The 20155-nt window shown below is 37.0% G+C and overlaps 1 protein-coding gene across 2 annotated transcripts; it reads left to right on the top strand.

Moving 5' to 3' along the window:
- Positions 1 to 8176: 8176 nt before the first annotated feature.
- On the top strand, positions 8177 to 16537 carry DNAJB13_1 (DnaJ sub B member 13). Of its 2 annotated transcripts, none has more exons than XM_051210719.1 (5): positions 8177 to 9094; positions 9135 to 9292; positions 10023 to 10155; positions 11700 to 11871; positions 14188 to 16537. In XM_051210719.1, the coding sequence occupies exons 1-5, from the start codon at positions 9061 to 9063 to the stop codon at positions 14339 to 14341; spliced, it is 651 nt and encodes a 216-aa protein (XP_051070736.1). In that variant the 5' UTR covers positions 8177 to 9060; the 3' UTR covers positions 14342 to 16537. The 2 variants fall into 2 exon arrangements, with proteins under 2 accessions (XP_051070736.1, XP_051070737.1); XM_051210720.1 differs by having other exon boundaries at positions 8177 to 8252; positions 8838 to 9292; positions 14188 to 14623.
- The last annotated feature ends 3618 nt before the right edge of the window (positions 16538 to 20155 follow it).

Raw genomic sequence — 20155 nt, 5'->3', positions numbered from 1 at the left:
TAAACGTCACAAGAATTAAGCAACTATGAACTTATATATCGATTCTATCATCCTAACAATTGGTCATATTAGCTTACTCCGCCTGTCTGTTGTTAAACAAATTGAGATATTGGTATGTATTTCAGTCTGAACGCAGAAAACAATCCAGGAAAATCAAGATCAGTTCGACTGAGTTGAAACACTGCGTTCTTTCGTACATGATAAGAAGAGTTCTTGAGTTATCCTCAGTTATCAATGATATGAGAACATGAATATTTGCTGTACTATTGAATAAAGAAACACATCAAAATGCAGAATATGATAACAATGACGCTCACCTAATATAAAGTTTCCCTGGTAAAAAAAGTACTAGTCAGCAAGGAATGGTTACTAAATACAGCTTTTAAGTGTCTGGGAGTTTAAAAAAATGTTCAGAACAATATTAGAACGAACTTGTGTCCGTAATAATTCAATCAAACTTAACAGACAGTCAAAGAGTAACAACAAGCAATCTTTCCTTGATTCAGGGTTGAGTTCGTTTAAATAAGACCTAATTGTCAAAAACCTAACATCATGAAATAACGAAATTGAATACCAAAAAAGGGCGTTAACTTAAGTCATGTGAATTACGGCTGTTATGTTTGACCAAACCGGGGTAGAACATAAAGAATTGCATAAGGTCTTAGAACTATGGGTTTCAAAGTACCAGCTAATTTATTATTAAGCAATTAGTTATGAAACTGGGGACAATGACAATAATTTGTAGCATAACATCAAGTGATCAGAAACTCTGTCTAGTTTCGGCCTTACATTTGGTCGCACGTGCGACCAGGATGGTACCATCCTGATATTCTGCGAATGTTAACAGCCCTAATCAGCCACGACAGTATTACGGCAAAACAGAAATTATTGACCTCTATCAGATGGCTAGAGTTGAAGAAAACACCAGTTTGGGATAAATATATGTATACGTCGTGTTGTTTTTCAGTTCATTCAGGAAAAAGATTGTACGGTAGAGGTAGTTTAAGCGTGTCCTCAATTTCGCAAAGGCCTTTGACTAAGTACTTTATGTACTTCTCATAGAGAAGGTTGAGTTTTACTGGCCCACTTTTATCCTGACCCCGAAACTACCTCGAGAGCAGGATGTTTCGTATCAGGGTAAATAGAGTGTACATGAGTTGGAAGGTCTCAACATCAGGAGCTTCACAAAGAGCAATCATAGGTCCACATTTGTCCTTGATCGTTATTAACAAACAGTTGGGTAAAATTAGCTTTACAGCACTTATCTATGCAAGCAACACAATGGTTTAGAGGCCGGTAAAAAGCGAAAACGATTCACTTGAGCTTTAAATGTTCCCTACAATAATGGAGAAACGGGTGGTGTATAATGAGTTAAAACTGTCAAAATACCATGTCATGAGCATTCCGCCCCTTTGAAGTGAAACACTTACACCTTCCATAAACATACATTCCTACTGTCCCTTCAGAGCATGATTTCTGGCACATAACCATAGCAAGCTCAAATACCAGCTCAAACTATTTGGAGGTGCAGTCAGAGGTTGCGTAAAATTCCACTTTATGCGTAGACAACTTGGTACAATTGAAGAGTTACGGCCTATATTCGGTATCAGTATATTTATCTTTGCTATTTTAATTAGAGTCCTAATCCCGAAATTGTAGATTTATCGTGATGTGACCACCTAATTTACGAGATCTCATATGGAAGTCATTCCGTTATCGCTAATTATTCTCACATTCATCACTTTTGAATTTCTCTTAGTGTTATATATTTAATGTAAATCGTTTCAGTAATTATATGCTCTGCTTCAAAGATCATGTGGTTAGGAACCAATACCCCGACTCATTCACCTCATAGTTGTTCCCAACGCTGTTTAAAACGTATGTACCACCTCACCTTGAAATCCACGACTTCGTTGTTCCTCCTCTCAGACGAGGTTCAGAGATGGGCAACCAAGAGAGTGATAGAGCTAAAACTTAAACCTTACTAGGGCCGACTCCGACGTCTACGATTATCCTCTTTTAGGTACGGGAGAATAAGAGGAGATCTGGAGATGGCATACAACATGTAAAGTACGCCAAACCACTCCAGCATGAGCATATAACTATATAAATCTCCAGCGTAGATGATCTACAACTACAGAGTCAGCAACTTGCTCCTCAGGCAACCCTCAAAAGACCGCACATTGAAGAGAGAACACCGGAGAGCGCCTGCATTTTCTTCTCATTACAAGTCTCCTCCACTTGGAATGTTCTCTCATCTAGAGTGACCATGGCCTCATCAGAGAGTAACTTCAAGAAGAGACTGCACAAACACTTGCCCACTGATGGATTACAATATCCCTGTTGGACCAGCTCTTTCTGATGCATAGCCCATAAATTACCACAGTCATCTCCACTACATATTAGTACTACTTCCCATCCCACTTATTGTCATCCTCGTTTCCTGTCTTACGATTTCAACCCCATCTTCTTACGTACTACCAATTAACTAACTTATTTATTATTCTTGAGACAATAGTCCTTTCTCAGCACTCAAATTATTGTTTTTTGTTCCCACATTCCAACTAGCAAACCTTCTGTCTGGCAAAATGATAGCTTTTGGTATCCTGAAACCCTGCAGTCTTGAGAAAAACGCACTCACTCAAACTACAAGATATACAGATCTGTAGTAGCATTGGACCACAACCACACAGTCCCCAAAGCTGAACACGAGACTACTCGGAAAATATTTAGCGCAGAGAAGTACCCAACGATGGAGAAGGCGGGAACAAGGAGTTGAATTAATTGGAGTTGATCGAATGGCCTGACTCGGCCTTGCAGGCGTGGTCCTTCTTGAATGTTATGTTATATCTTTTATTCATATTAAATATATTGTTCTATCTCTAGTCTAAGCTTGTTCTACATCATGTATTGGTGATTGTTACGATACGATGAGTCGGTGTAGACGATGGTATGACTTCTACGTAAGATCTTATAGATTAGGCAGTTATATCATGACAAGTCTACAATTTTAGGATAAGAACCTACGCACGCGCTAATTAGAAGATTAGTGGTATTTTTCCTCACTAAGTAAATTCTATTGTTTTGATTGTTTATTACCTATCAAGACTACTATTTTCACTTTAATTGAATTTATTTCGGTTAAAGTATTCGGTTAGAGTATCGTTTCTGTTTCTAAATTAGTTTGTCGTCGGCGTTTCAAAAAGGGCAGTGATTTTGTACTTGTTGTGATTATCCTTGCTTTTGTGTAATTATTGCATCAAAAGCATTCTTGGTCTAAAACAAAGTACTGAAGTTAAGGTTTGAAATCATGCTAAAGTTTGTCTTGTGGTACCCTTTTACTCATTCACTGACACTGTGTTCATACTGTGATCATATTGTGTTTCACACCTTAATATGATTACAATGGTTGGTAATACTCACAAACGTGGACAACCAAAATGTTTGTTCCCTGTGGAGGAAGGAATGCAGTGTGATGAATCTAAAAAGTGGTTCCATAAAATGTGCACCCGTTTAAGTCCCACTGCATACAAAAGATGTTCGAAGGCTAACTCACATTGGCTGTACATGTTTTGCTGTACAAATAAGACGTTACTAATGCAGGAGGCTATGAGCCTATTTACCCTAGTCTGTAAGAGGAACGATGGCACATGCACTGATAACACGAGCATTGACAGTGACGAACGTGTCAGTGTAGTACGTGCTGTTACGAGACGCCTTAAACAACCGACTATGACTGATGGAAAAGTGAAATCTCCATTAAAATTAACGACGGAGTTAGTACAACTTGATACTGATATTAGTAACCATGCACCCCTAGTGGAAACTGAAGATCTGGATAAAACTGTCACTGCTTTAAATAGTCCCAGTGTCCTGAGGGATGAAAAATGGACTACAGTACGGAGAAAACGAAATGAAAAGAAAAAGGCTGTAGGCAGTACGCAGATGGTTAGCAAGTCACTAAATGCACTACCAAAATCTGACGCACTGCCAACATCTGATAATAGGAGAGAAACACACCCTGGCGTGAGTGAGAGGAAGAATCTAATCTCATCGAATATTATTTTGAGCAAATTGCTGGAGTCAGACGACCCAGATCCCAAAATAAGACACGCGCATGATTTAGAGAAGCTGGGAGAATATGTTCGCAGGTAAAAAAAAACTGGTTAGAATAGGCAAGAGGACTGAGGAAAATGTTGAACCCCGACCATGTAGACTCCTTAAGGTAATCCTAAGATCGGAGAAGCAACGGGATCTCCTGTTAAGTAGCGCTCGTTGTAACGACAATTCCGATATACGGGTTAGACCTGATATGTCTCTCGAAGATAGAAAAAAAGGAAGAAAGCATTAGCTGAACTAGAAACCCGTCGGCAAAACGGTGAGGAAAACTTCCAGCTACTGGGTTTTCGGATACTCAGGTCTTGAAAGCGATTGCTACCAAAGCCTGTGTGGATAGGCTGTTCTACCAAGGAGTTTTATATGCCAATGCTCGTAGTCTAAGAAATAAGTTCTATGAACTAGAAGCATTAGTGGACAGATTAAAGCCACTCATTGTAGCAGTGACAGAAACTTGGCTAGTCCATGACTTAGACATTACTCCAGAATTATCCGGATACCATTACCTCAGGAGTGATAGACGCAGATGTAGAAAAGGAGATGGCGTCCTTTTATATATAGCCAATAATATAAATACCTGCTCCTCCGCCAGCGAATCCCATGATAGCGGTATTTGTGAAGTCATTAGCTGTAAATTAGCTATCGGATGTAGTACATTTATGCTCGATGTCATCTATCGCAGTCCAATCTGCTTAGCTGATGATTTTATTTTAGAGCACGTTCGTCTTTGGAGTGCAAATACAAGATGTTTGATAATGAAAGACTTTAATGCACCTGATATTAGTTGGACTGAGATGGCCACAGAAGGATCTATAAACTCCTTTGATAGTAGGTTCCTGGTAACAATAATGGAGCATGCACTAGTGCAGCATGTATCCAAACCCACACGTTTTGGTGCTAACCAAGGTTCTTCTCTGTTTGACTTGGTGATCACTCATGATACTGAGGATATTGTCGACCTAAATATTCTTCCACCGTTAGTGAACAGCGATCATGGTGTCTTGCCATTAACGTTTAGAACTAGGGACATGTTATACGATCAGGTTACACCCCGCCCAAATGTATGGAAAGCTAACATATCAGCCATTCAGGAATGCTCTGCTAAGACAGACTGGTTTGTAGATACTAGCTTATCAGTTGAAGAAGCATGGCCTGTATTTAAAGGTAAGTTTAGTTTAGTTACGTCCTCGTTCATACCATACGTGATACCTCGAAGACCGAATAACAGTCCACCATGGATAACTAAAACGGTCAGGAAACTTCTTAGAAAAAGGAAGAATCACTGGAATACGTTCATCTCTACTGGCTTAGAACAATACAGATCCAGTTATTGTAAGATTAGGAATGCCTGTAAAGAGTTAATAAGTAAGACTAGACGATCATATGAAACACAATTGGTTGGGGTTTCTAGATATAGTCCGAAACGTTTACTCTCGTATTTAAAAAAGGCGAACTCAGAGAAGCGATGGGATTCCATCACTTTTGATACAAGAAAATTCGTTAATATTGGCAGAAAATGATACCGATAAAGCTTCAGCTTTATCGTAATATTTCAGTAAAGTGTTTTCAATGGGTAATGAGGAACGGCCAACGATTGATTGTGATCGCGGCGGCTCTTTGATGAACCCTGTAGTCATTGAGAAAGATACCGTTTTAAGGCTACTTCAGCATCTCAAACCTGATAAGTTCAGTGGTCCTGACAATATTCATTCTAGGATTATGAAAGCCATATCAGATGAAATTGCTGAACCATTAGCGATACTGTTTGATATGTCTCCAAGGCAGTCCAGACTGTCCAGAGACTGAAAAGACGCTATAATAGGTCCGGTGTATAAGGCTGGGAGAAGGGATTTAGTTAGTAACTATAGACCCGTTAGCTTAACTAGTGCAGTTGCAAAACTGATGGAGAAAATCATTCGGATAGCTGTTATAAACTATGTTGAAGGGCATAACCTTTTCTCCAGGGAACAACATGGTTTTCGGAGAGGCATGACATGCTTGACGAATCTTTTCATTGCAAGAGAAGATTGAGCTGCTGTAAAAGACTGGAATATTCCTATGGATGTCATTTTCATAGACCTAAGTAAGGCCTTCGACAAGGTTTCCCACTCCGGTCTTAAATTCAAACTGGAACGTTTTGGAATCCATTATACAGTCGTAGATTGTAAAAGTAACTTTCCCCATGGCAGGAGACAAAGGGTAGGGGTAAATGGTACTCTCTCCTCGTGGGTACCTGTAAAAAGTGGAGTTCCCCAAAGCACAATCCTCAGTCCTCTTCTCTTTTTACTTTATGTAAATAAATTACCAACTATAGCAAAATCATCAGTTTTACTCTTCGCTGATGACATAAAAACGTTGAGATCTATACACAGTATCTCGGATGGGATATTATTACAGAATGATCTTAGCTCATCGGTGGCATGGTTGGACAGGTGGTCACTAGAGGTAAATCCTAATAAGAGTGTAGTGATGCAAATAAATAACTATGATGAATCGTATCACTACACAATATGTGGATTCATGCTACCCAAAGTAAGAAACTATAAAGATTTAGGAGTCATATTAGGCACTGATCACAAAACCACTAGTCAATGTAAGGCTGCTGCTGCTGCTACGAAAGGCTATAGGGTATTATGGTCTATTCTTAGGTAGTATTTAGATGATGAAATGTTTAGATTATTATGACCGATTTATGTGCGACCACATTTAGAATATGGGATTAATCAGCGAGTCCTTGTTTCAAGTATGGATCAGAGATGCTGGAAAGCGTCCAACGACGAGGTACTACGATGGTACAAGGTCTATCTGGCCTACCTTATGAAGATAGACTGAGACACCTTAACTTATTTCCGTTATCTTACCGTAGAGAACGGGGTGATCTAATATTGGCTTACCGTATACCGAACGATGACCTTGTGTTATAATCTCTTTCTTACAGTTATGACCCAGCTATTCATATTGCTTAGTATTCTCGGACACTGATTCACTCGAAAAGTTCCCAAATCAGAACAGGAAAGAGATTATATTCCAAATAACAAGGTTAGATGGAAGTAAGAAGCACAATAGGGAAAACGTTAGTATACTTATAGTATTTACATGAGAAGATTCCAGAGTATTCTCCAACTATCGACTAGTGCTGATTGAATAAGAATTAGCCAAACGGCGTGCACCAAAGCAATCGTGCATTGACCATGCTTTAATCCGGTCTATGTCCCGCTAACACCTTGGTATTAACATATCTTATCTTTTACTTTCGTCTCGGACTGATCATTTGAGAAAACATTCGAAGAAAGTTCAAAAACCATGATCAAATCGTTTACGTCCTGAGATTCGTTTCTCGCACCGAGTAGTGAATTACTGGAATTCTCTACCGGAACACGTAATATCAGCACCTTCTGTTAATATATGCAAAACGAGATTGGACCTCCACAGTATTACAAACTGCAAGGATTAATATAGGTCGACAGACCTCCTATCCTTATTACTGAAGACTGAAGCTATATTATTAGCGCAGTACTAATATCATAGTAGACCATAATTCTTCAGATCCACAAATAACTATCAAACTGCTTGAAATTAGTGTGGTCGAGTGACTTGACCAACACCCATCAAAAATTGCCAAATACCTGGGACTGCAGAGAAACGATAAGACACGAGAGCAAATGGGTCAATCGGTTTATACAAGCTCGTGGCAAAAATATAGGAGATTACGTATTTATTATACTTTACTAAAACTAGGAAGGTAAGCAGAGTAGTTTATCAACTGATATCACAAGAAATTTCGTTAACTTTTACGGATGTTGCTGTAAAAAACTAGAAGAATATAACATCGTAGGCTATTTCTTTGTACCGACAAATCAAATTGTTACTATCAGCTGTGTACACTGACTGTATTTAGAATCCCTCAAGAGTTTGAAAAAAATCAGTAAAGGTGTCTTGAATAATTATTACTGTTCCTTAAGTAATCAAAAGTGATTTAAATATTAGACTTCAATCTGATGGTCAGTGTTTTTTTTCGACCACAAAGAAACCTAATTGCATGGCTACATAAAGCCGGGTTAATCAAATATGGGTCTTGATTATTACCAGTTACTGAATATACCTCGAAGTGCTGACCATGCAGAGATATGCAAGGCGTGAGATTTATTTGCTTCAGTAACATTATAGCCTTCTTGCTCATTTAGTAACGATTTTACCTATAACTGTTGTGCTAAAATATTAATTTATTCGTAATTATAGAGAAATTCTAGCTGTGTTATGTAACACATGCACTCAGTTTATCATACATCTAGAATTTAAGATATGATGAGACTCAAAAAAGTTAAGTATTTCTTTAGTGGCATCATTTTTGTGTTGTATGCAAATAATTCCACTTTTTTACTGTCCTATAGATGATAATGAAGACATTTTCACTTCGGAAGGAATTCACATTGTAATATTATTGCTCGCATTATTCTTGTTCCTTCATCTATCACTGATAGTTTATGAACAGCACCTGATCAGTCATTGAAAGCTGCTCTGCCAATCCTAAGTAATACCCACCTTTTGGGACTTAATTTGTTGAATCATCGCTTGTTTAATATTACCAGGCAATTTTTAGTAGACAACACCTAAAGGGTCTAATAGGTTATCAAAACGTTTTGATATCATAAAAACGAATCAACTTATTTTCTGATTGAAATTCAACGTACTCTGTTTTCCAATACTTCTTTTAAATGAAGTTACCGAAGATTGGCTTTACACTACCATCCTTGCTGCGCTCAACCTGGAGAAGATTTCAGTGAATGCTTTTCGGCCATCTCAGAGGCCTACGACGTTCTGTCAGACTTAAAAAAGAAGGCAATTTATGACCGATTTGGAGAAGAAGGTTTGAAAGGTGGTGCACCAATCAATTCAGAATGGACGAAGCCCTATGTATATCATGGAGATCCACACAAAACGTTCATGTCTTTTTTTGGAACAGATAATCCTTTCAACCGTAACTTTTTCAATTCCCCTATCATCATTTTAACAATCAGGATTTCAGGAAGAAATGGACTCACAAGTTGAACATAACTTCGGAGGTCTTAACGGTCGTGGTCGTCCTCATCAAGACCCACCAATTGAACGTGAAATGTCTCTAACCCTCGAAGAAATTTACAATGGATGTATTAAAAAGATGAAGATTTCCCGCCGAGTAAGAAAAGTCTCATTAAAAGTTTGGTATCATTTATTCACTTTTTTTATTCAAATGGAAGTTCTCCTTTAAATAATGCAAGGAAAAAACATATTTTCAGGTAATTTCATATACTTGTAATAGTTAGATAATCAGTGGAGATTAAAAAGGATTGATTAACTAGTCGGTTTAATCTGAAACCTCAACACAACAAGATCTGTACTCTTAATCGGACTCTAACGCCTCTGCGTCTTCAGTCAGTCCTGTAACGTAGAAGCTGACATATATGTTAGTCGGTTTGAATCATCATACCACATTAGCCAAGTGATACAAAATTATCAGGTAAAACCTATAGGGTAGTATCAGTAGAAGCAGAATGCTAGCTACAGTCTTGTTAGTTGACATGTGCCATATCAATTTACTCGTAGTTACGTTTAACACATCTTCAACTGATTACTATGAAATAGAGTAAATAGAAGATTTCCAACTTCATATCTATTATGCCTTCGTCTATAATTACATTTGTTTTGGCTGGTATATCATTATTACTCGGCTTTTTGAAGTGAGTGTACATTTATCATTACGTATATCAATTGAATACCTCCAGCGTTGGGCACTATTAGTACCTTATTTAAAGGGTTTTACGAGTTACTGGGTGAAAACTGCTTTTATGAAACAATCATGTAGATCTATAATTAACTTTTCATCATGGTGTTGAAAATTAAATTTACGAAATTCTATTTTTTCGAAGATAATGAATGAAGACGGACACACAAGTAGCATCAAGGATAAAATACTTTCATTGACTGTTTTTCCTGGATGGTATGAAGGCACTCGTATCACATTCCCCAAGGAAGGTGATCAAGGTCCAAATACAATTCCAGGTAAATGCTTAACCTCTAACTAACTTCTTTGTTTTACCTAATCTGCTAATTTTCGTACACTTTAATCCAAAAATTATTGTTCATTTGTGGTTATTTAATGGCTTTTTTGGCCTGTTTTAAAATCGTAGTAATTTATTTAATATCACTATGATGCTGAATGACATTTGCGAAACTCCTTGACATATAGTGCTTCTCAATGGTCAGCGGATTCACTGTTATAACACTTGTGCCTGCTCAAATGCAAACGTCTGTGGACTGAATTTGTAACCCAACTTTCAAGTTGACGTACAATACCTGCGATATATCAACATAAACAATGCCGGGTCCACAAGAAATACTTTTGAATTCAAGTTGTCGTATTTATCACCAGTACATTAAAAACATAGCAATTAGGATAAAAAACACAAATGAAGCTAGTACTAACACTAGTAGTAGAAGCCTAAGAATAATAAATATGGTTCAAACTAATCAAACTCGACGGCCAATCTTAAACCATTATTTTGCGAGAAAAGCATTTAATATCTTCAAATGACGGAACTATGCCACCTGTATACTTTAATTCGATAAAAGACCCTTCATATTAGAATTCGATACCTGAAACTTCATATTATAAGCTTGTGAAAAACAAATGTTCAGGATTAGTCCAAAAATGTATAATCCGACAAGGGAAAATTCATTTAGATTATTACTAATGATGTTATTCTGATGTAAGTATCTCGCATTAAAATTATCCTACTAGAAGATTTCTGTAGATGTCATATATACTCATAGCAAACGTTACACATAATGGTGCTTGCTGATTCTCTGTAAATTGAAGTAAAATATTTCGTGACTTTAAATGTTTAAAGTTTTTCGAAAGATATATATAAAATTCTCCCAAAATGATGCTGATATTTTAGTTTCACTTTTATACAGGGATATTTACCAGCTAATTTTGTTGTTCAGATAAATCAAATCAAATATAACGCAGAATGTGTTGTTTAGGTTAAGACAATCTTCATCGATGATTAAATTTACTTTGAAGGCAGATTTAAGTATTTATTGTCTCTGAGGTAAATTCTGGTTATTAAAAGTAGACAACCCTTTTGAAAGGCAAACCGTCTTTTCTTTTGACTTCTTGAGTTGTAGAAACATCTGATAAGTCCACGTTATTTTAATTATTTTTCCTTTTCACGGTTGAAATTACGAGTCGATCTAAGCTATATCACCATTAAAACTTCAGAAGCCCTGGGGGTCGTTTCTTCCCAGTATGGAACTCTTCAGCAGTGTTCATCCACGATCCCTCACGTAGGACTCGAACCCATGTGTGGACGCTTACCCTCTAGACCGCTGAGCTGGTATCCAACGGTGTTAACGTCTAACATAAATCGATCCATGATCTTGCACAATCCTTTCTCCATTGCCTGAGGTAGATAATTGTCTCACCCAGTGCTCACAGGCTTTCATTAGTGGTCTAGCTTAGAACGACTCATGATTTCAACTGTGAAAATACTGCAGTCTTCACAAATCCCCATACTCATATTTTTCTTTTTTCCCTTTCATAGCTGACATTGTATTTATTTTACGTGATCATCCACATAAACATTTCAAGCGTGAAGGAACTGATTTAATATTTACTTCACCAGTGCCATTGGGTCAAGCTTTGTTAGGTTGTATTGTAGATGTCCCTACATTAGACGGAAGATTGTTACATGTTCCAATCACGGAAATCATTCAGTAAGTTAGATAACACTTTTATTACTTATTTTCTTACAATTCGTTTGATTAAAACTAATTGTTCCGAGTGTTTGCAGTATTGTTTCATCATTATTAGCTGGCAGTCAATTTTGTTAGAAGGTGGGAAATATATAACTCAGTAATTTAGTTACAATTATTAGTCTAACCAACTAGTCTAGCCTCATTGTAAGTTGTATACATACATCAAATTATTGGTTAATTTATGTCAAGTCCTGTTCAGTTTAGAGTATCCAGGTTTGATTATTGGCCGGATAAATAAATGAGACATAACTCAGTGTATTTTAGTATGTTTGCTAATCAGCGGTTGCATCGGTTGTGGATTAATCGTATTTGCATAACAAGCATTCATCTACAGTCTTTTTTTGCTTTGCGTCAAGCTGTATTGGTCTTTGTTCATTTGTAACAAGTAGTCATAGCAATGATTTTATATCATTTTTAAATATTTTATTCTTTTAATCTCTACTTCACTATAGCCATTCGACATAGAATTAACGAATAATACCAACAATGTACTTTTTTGGGGCTAAATAAGACAAAATTCATCATGACGATATCTTTTAGAGTAAGAAAGGTTAAATATCAGCGTGTTAAGAAAAAAATGTCTTGAAGAATAAAATCCTAGCGAAGAATCGAAAACACCGATGTTCAGTTTGGTACCCGGTGTAGTTTCCACTGTGCAAAAATAAATTTCCTCTTTGTCTATATACTGGAATTATAATATAATGTAGTAATTTTACATCACGGACTGATTTTAATTAGGCAACTATCGAGAATCACTAAGCACTAGACAGTTGCTTCGTTCTAGAATAAGACTTCTTTAACAGTATACATAAACCACTTCACCAGGGGTCGAACCCAGAACCATCAGGTCTTGCAGCGATCGCCTAACCCTTCTGAAATAGGTAGTTTCTCACATTTCTAACTTTTATCAGTCTACGATATTATGTGACCATAATCCGTTGTCACTGGTGATATTCGTCTCACTCTCATTATGACAGGACTCTACTCGTTACGGTTTCAGACTTGGAGCAATATAAACATATTTTTTGTATCAATCATAGGTTAACTACCTGTATTTAGACATATTTCAGTATAAAATAAGTATAATTTCTCGTGGATTGTACTGATTCAGAGATATTTTTATCTGGCTAAATAGTTTTGTTTTGTAATCCAGTCATTCATAAAACCGGATGTTGTTTGTAAATAAGAAATAATTGATTATAGCATCACCTCTTTGCCCAATATGTATATTGAAAAAAACTAGTTTTTTTGTTTCCTTTATATCTTATATGTACGTAATTAAGCATTCAAACTAGACGAACATTGTAAATTTACAATTTTAAGTGGATAACAGATAATATCAGGAAGAATGAGTTCAGATCTCATTTTTCTTACTGTTCACTTTTAATTTATTGATAAAATTCACTGTTAAAATCAGCGTTCATAATTTCTTCATTCAAAATTGTTCATTATAAAGTACGTATATGTATAGTGTTTTGGGAAATGATAAAATATATATATATGTTCAAAGCAACTGGTCTTTGAATCCACGAGTAATTCGTTCTCTCCAAATGAGGATTTAAAAAGAAGATCAATTCATCTTAATTCATGGTTATTTTTCCTGTATTAAAAATGATTTTCAACACATTTAAGTTATTAAAAATGGTTACCGAAGGTCCAGAAGTACATAATTTAGAGCATATATTCTCAATAAAAGAAATAACATTTGTGTATGTATTCTCTAACTACATAATTTCTGGTCTCGATAGTTTGATTGAAAATTATATGCAAAAGTTATATTACTAAAGATTGCAGATTTTAGATAGTAGAAACAATTAGGAAAAGGTTTGCACAGTAGATTATACGTTTCAGAAACTGATATTATTTGAAGAGTTACTGAAAATTAAATGATCGTTAGGGTTCTGTTTTAGCTTGATTAAGGCCACATCAAAAGTTCTCATTTTAAATATTATGTCTTATCCAACAAATCCTAGATGTTAGATTCTATTCAAACGACTCACCAATAATGTGATCACTACAATAGATGACATTGCTAGTTTAAGTCTAATAAAAGTTATAGAGTTCACATTACCACATGATCTAAAATTCATGTATCCGACTTGAGTAGTATCTCCTAGTTACAGTTTTTTCTGTAGCTCACACTCATCAATGATTCAAATAACAGTCTTGAATAGTTCAAGATTAAATTGTTCATTTTGTAAAAATAAATTACTTTCTTTATTGATGTACTATGTTCATAACTCTTTCTATCTTTGAAAAACATGGATTTTATAGTCCCAACTATGAAAAAGTAGTGCCAGGTGAAGGTATGCCATTACCTGATAATCCAGAGAAGAAAGGAGATTTACGAATTCGATTCAATATCCAATTTCCTAAAAAATTAAGTGGCGATCAAAAGTTAAGTATTGAAAGAGCATTTTTTGGATAATTTTACCGTTCTTGGACAATACTATTTTTATCATTTTGAAGTCATAGTAGACACTCATGGATATATATATATGGAAATAAGAGAAAGTTTCTAAAACGAAGTAGAATAACAACAAGAATTTTTATTTTTTTCTTCACAACTCTGCCTTCTAAATGATAATAATTTTATAAACAGTATATCTATGTGATAAACAGTTGTAAACATTCTTAGTTTTCATAATGATAATGATAAGTATGAGTATCGGTTTGATAAGCAAAATAAAATATTATTCTACCTCTTTTTTAATGAAATATGTTTTCGGTATGCCGTTTGAAACTTTATCCATGAAAGTGACTAACGTTTAAGCATAACAACTTTCAGATTTCAAGTTATTTAGTTGCTCTACAATAATTAATTCAACCCAAAGCTTGTGAAAAGGATTAAAGGTGAACACTTAGAAAATTATAGTGTCGAAAATAATGTAAATATCTAGTTCTCTTTGACTTTGTTAGGCTCCTTATTTTATTGTCACTCGGTAAATAAAAATTTTAAACTTTTGGCTTGGTAAAAGCATAATATACTGACGGCCTTGGGTTAACCAATAAGAATTAAAATAACTTCCAATCATTTTGTACAAGGTCTAAAGTGAAGTGATAGATAGCATGTATGTTATTATTAAGCAAGTGAAAATGGGCAATATTTGGTTGTTAAAATATTTGAAATCAATGGAAACGCTTATTATACAACAATAAAGTAAATTTCAGATGACGCTTAAATTAAATTATATGACATACCTACTTCTAAGGCAGATTGTATGTCCAAGTACTTAATGGCACCCATTATGTAATCAAGAGTGTTTAGTGGATCTAAACAGTATTTTCTCTTCTCCACTCTCATTCTAAATCCCAACCCTAAGTTTTGCAAGTCTGTAAACAGGAAGGTGGAAAAGCATTGTATTATAACTGATGTCAGTTCGTGCTGAAAACCCTAAACTCAATTCGTTTTATAACTAGGCAGCATTTTCTGATTGGCCGATAAGTCGCCCGAGGTCTTCAGTATGTTATACTTTTACCTTTGGCTTTTATGTAAATGCTAGTAGATTAAAAATACGCCATGGTATTAAGTCTATCAGGTCATATAAAACAATTTTTGGGATTGGTAATACATTTTATTTTCAGTAGAAAGATAGAATATGGCCTTATTAAACCTGGTGTGTTCTCACTGTGAATATTCTGCTTTGTGAACTTTGAAACATGGCTGGTGTTTTAGATTTTTTTAAGCGACTGATACAGAGAAGCATTGTTTATTTGGGTGCTTTGCTAGTAATCGATCAACTTAAAGGGAAGATTTATTGACAAACTGATATCCGCTATAGAACGATCGAAAATTGTGTCATTATTTATGAGTTAAGACCATGGGAAAATTCCCAGTCATTGACGATTGCACAATAAGCAAGCTAGAAAACTAACTTTTGTTTCAATTCATTGATCAGAAGTAACGTGACCATGCCAAAACTCTAATAGTTTATATTCACCCCTGTATGAATACGAAGGCACTAGCTTCCAATAACTTAAGTGATAGGAAGAAACAGCTGTCGAGTAGCTACGGGTTTTATAAACTGTGAACTTGTAACTATTTTGGTGGAGTTTTGTTCTCTGAGCTGGATGGTTTGGTCGTGGAGCTTTCACCAACCACACGCAGCATCAGAACCCAAGTCAAGCACAAAAATCAACAAAAGGATCATCCTACCGTACATACAAGGAATATCAGAAACTGCAACGAGACTGCTGAAAACCTTTGGGATAGGTGTAGCACACAAACCGACAAAATCACTACAATCGATCCTATGCAAACCAAAGGATGAAATAACAAAGGAAAACAAATCAAACATCATCTACAAAATAAATTGTATTGACTGCGACAAACACTACATCGGACAAAGCGGACGCCCCCTCCACCTTCGCCTACATGAACATCAATTAGCAGTTAAACTCCATGATATCTCCTCACTTATATCAATACACGTGGACAACTGCGGATACTCATTCGATTGGAAAAATGTAGAAATCTTAGAAAGAGGAAACTCCAAAAACACCAGAGAATTTTTAGAAGCCTGGCACTCAGGTCAATCAGCAATCAACAAACATATTGAAATCAATCCAATTTATCAACCAATCAGGAAAATCATGCATAAATATGGGAACAAAAATCAAACCAATGGGAGACACAACCAAAACAAAGAAGTAAACAATGATAAATTTAGGGTCAACAAGAACCAATCAACATCGAGGTGCACAGAACAAGCTGTGAAACACATATGGAGAAATTCGAACACTTCACTTCTATCCGAAGTTTGTGCTGATGATGTCGTTCAGAAGAACGATGAAAGCTCCACGACCAAACCATCCAGCTCAGAGAACAAAACTCCACCAAAATCATCCACCTGAGCTACAAATCTCCACCATCTCAACTTGTAACTATGTCAGATATATGCAAGGAACGATTGCCTACTTGTGAATAGTGTAAAATAGTCGACATAATTTTATGTCGATAGATGGGTTAGGAGATATCTTGCAGAGCACTAGTTTTTATTATATTCATTTAATGGTTTACTAGGTTTTCACTTGTTATTAAGGATCTATACTCATATTTATTAAATTTATAGTATGAATGACATATCTATCGCTAAAGAAACTGAACAGTGGCTTTTTGAGCTTCAATTAATTGAATATGAATCCATTTTACTTAACAGTTTCCGTAACGTTCATTATCAGTGATCGGTCTACCTACTAGTCCATGGTTAATATACAGACAGAGTGAACTTTTTGATCTAGTCTACGGCTTTGACGCGATGGGTTACTAAATCCAACCTTGAGATTTCAACGTACGTTCGACTACAACAGATAGAAGAGCTGTCCTATCACTACACTATTACCTGATAAGTTGACAATCAGAGAGAGAGAGAGAGAAATCTACTTAGTTGGAACGGTAATCTGATTCTCCATTGCTTTCAATTCGACTATGACTCAAACTTATACAATAATATGAAGTAAAATCCTGATCACATATCAGTATAATTAAGAAATCATAATAACAACATAACTACGCCATAAGTGGAAGAGAATTTAGTTGTAGGTTCGTAGAAAATTTAATGTTGTTTTCTAGAATTTTCCGGAAATTTTCTGTGCAATGTTGACTGATAGAAATATTCCAAATGCTCCACTGCCTTTTGAAAATCGTTCCAAATAATTATCGACGGCTCCCAAAAAATATGAATTGTCAAATAAAATGTCATAGATGAAAGTGGTCGCACAGGAACCAATGGTTCTTCACTTGTTTTTGTCTTATCAACATATTACTAAAGTGTCAATCATATTTTAACAAACAACTCAAAAACCAAGGAAACTCAAGCGGTACTGTTTAGAAAACGACTAGTAATGTTTCTTAATCTAACGAAATAAAACAGCCAATAATGTCAAACACTATCATTGGTTCAAGAATATTTTTAAACTAAATATCATACTCCTTATTTTCTACATATCGAAATACATAAATGCTATAAATAATTAATGAGTTAATGGACAAGATAAATGGTTGTTAAGACGTGTGCAAATAGTCATTTTAAGAAATGGAGAAAAGATTCTAAAAAAGGCGGGAGATAACAAGCAAACTATGTGAAGAGTCAAATGACCTGTTAACTCCATCAGCCAAAAAATTGTCAGGGGCTTTCAAATCTTATTTGAACTCACGTTAGGGTTGTATGCTCGAGTCCCTGTGTGTATACATAATCCAAATTGTTTCAGTTCTCATTTTTTAAGAACATGGTCATATAGTAAGTTCTGTTGAACTTAAGGTGGCATCTTTGTCTAGTCTTGCTGGCGTTGGTGTCGCACTAAGCGCTAGAGCTGAGGCAGCATTAATCGACTGGATCCCCATTAACAGTTGGTTATGTGCTGTTAGATTAGAAAGTTCCATCAAAGTGAGAAGAAATCGGCATGAGGAACGATGTCTTTTCGCCATCTCCGCCTATGCCCCGACACCCCGGTTGCAATCAGGGATGAAATCTACCACCAGTTAACTATTCTTCTCCAGAAAGTGCGTTCGACAGATATTGTAATACTAGCTAGAGACTTGAATGCTCAGGTCGGGCGTCTAGGCACAGAAGAGAGTCGTTTAGGTGGCCGATGGGGACTTGTTGGTTGCAGGACAGATAACGGGGACCGTCTACTGCAACTGTGCACAGACCACAACCTGTTTCTGGCCAGCACTAACTTTCGGCACAGTCATAGCCGATGTGCCACCTGGTGTCCTCCCTCTGCATCTCAAGCCTGGACTCAGATTGATCACATCGCGATCAGCTACCACTGGCGTGGTTGTGTACAAGACTGTCGCTCTTTTGGAGTACCTATCTGGACTCTGATCATGCCCTGGTCTGCGCCAATCTTACCTTACTTTTCAGTGGCCAACGAATTGATCGTTGTAAGCGGATCGATGTCAGTAAATTAGTTGCAACTTCTGTTGCAAGTAAGTATCAAACCGAGCTAGCTTTTAGGCCAGCTACCATTCCACCGAAAAGTATGGATGAGCATTGGTTGCAATTGCATGACGCCATGAAAATGGCGGGTACAGTCAGTTGTGGGTTCGCGAAACGTCCCGCTTATAAGCACTGGGTTTCTTCAGGCTCCTTACAACTCATTGAAGCCCGTCGGTCTACTCCAGGTGACCGTGAGTTTGACCATAAACGAAGGATGTTACGTAAGGAAATTGGGAAAAGCTTGCGTAAGGACCGAGAAGCCTGGTGGTCGAAGCGTGCTAATGAGCTGGAAGCAGCAGCTGCATCTGGTAACTGCCGGAAGCTCTTTAAACTCATCCGAGCCACTGGCATCAAGAAGTCAGGTGTGAGCGAAACAATCTGCGAGGACGACGGGATGCCAATCACTAGCATCCATCGACGTCTTGGACGATGGGTAGAGTTAGACGAAGGGGCAGTTCAACTGGCCTGTTGCCCCGGTAATATCCATCACACTGTCCTGCCCTCCATGGTCGGTGACGACTGATCCACCAAATGAGGCGGAAGTCCGCAAGGAACTCCAACGCTCAAAATGATATATATCACCATGCCCAGGCGACTTACCCCCGGCTCTTTTTAAATATGGTGGTAACTTCCTGGTTAAGGAACTGACAATATTATTTACAAAGGTCTGGGAGTTAGAGAGTGTTCCAACATCATGGAACGAGTCGATAGTTGTCCCTATCTTTAGGAAAGGTTCACGTCGTTCCTGTAACAACTATAAGGGGATAAGTCTACTTCCGATTGTGTCCAAGCTATTGGCTTCGTAGGTTGTTCAAAACCTGAGAAAGATTGACTCGCGAGGAGCAGGCTGGGTTTCGTTCTGGTCGAGGATGTATTGATCATATCTTCACCCTCCGCCAAATGTTAGAACACCGCCATACTTTTCAAAGGCCAACAATCGTAGGGTTTCGATTCCAATCCTGTACTCACCCTGGATGGTGAGCAGATAGAAGTAGTCGAGAAGTTCGTGTATCTAGGTAGCTGCATAAGTGCTGGTGCTGGCGTGAGTGATGAGATCAATACACGTATAGTGAAAGCCAGAGCGGCTTATGTCAATCTGGGCCATCTTTGGTACCTTCCCGATGTCAGTCTGGCTGTAAAAGGTCGGATCTACAAGACGTCAGTGAGAACAGTTCTGCTTTATGCTTGGACATGTCCTACGAATGTCGTCCCAGAGAATTCCACGTCGTGAATTATTTGCCGACTCTGGGACTGGTTGGAAAAAGCGGAGAGATGGTCAGTGTATGACATGGTGTTGGGGT

This window comes from Schistosoma haematobium, chromosome ZW (genome assembly GCF_000699445.3).
Source record: "Schistosoma haematobium chromosome ZW, whole genome shotgun sequence".
Taxonomy (NCBI): Eukaryota; Metazoa; Platyhelminthes; class Trematoda; order Strigeidida; family Schistosomatidae; genus Schistosoma; species Schistosoma haematobium.
This window is presented reverse-complemented; position numbering and strand designations above follow the sequence as displayed.

Excerpts from the sequence above, each read along its gene's own strand:
- DNAJB13_1 (XM_051210719.1), top strand. The coding sequence starts at position 9,061 with ATGTCTTTTTTTGGAACAGATAATCCTTTCAACC. Across the intron at positions 9,095-9,134 it reads AACAGATAATCCTTTCAACC|GATTTCAGGAAGAAATGGAC; the intron begins GTAACTTTTTCA and ends TTTAACAATCAG. Across the intron at positions 10,156-11,699 it reads AGGTCCAAATACAATTCCAG|CTGACATTGTATTTATTTTA; the intron begins GTAAATGCTTAA and ends TCCCTTTCATAG.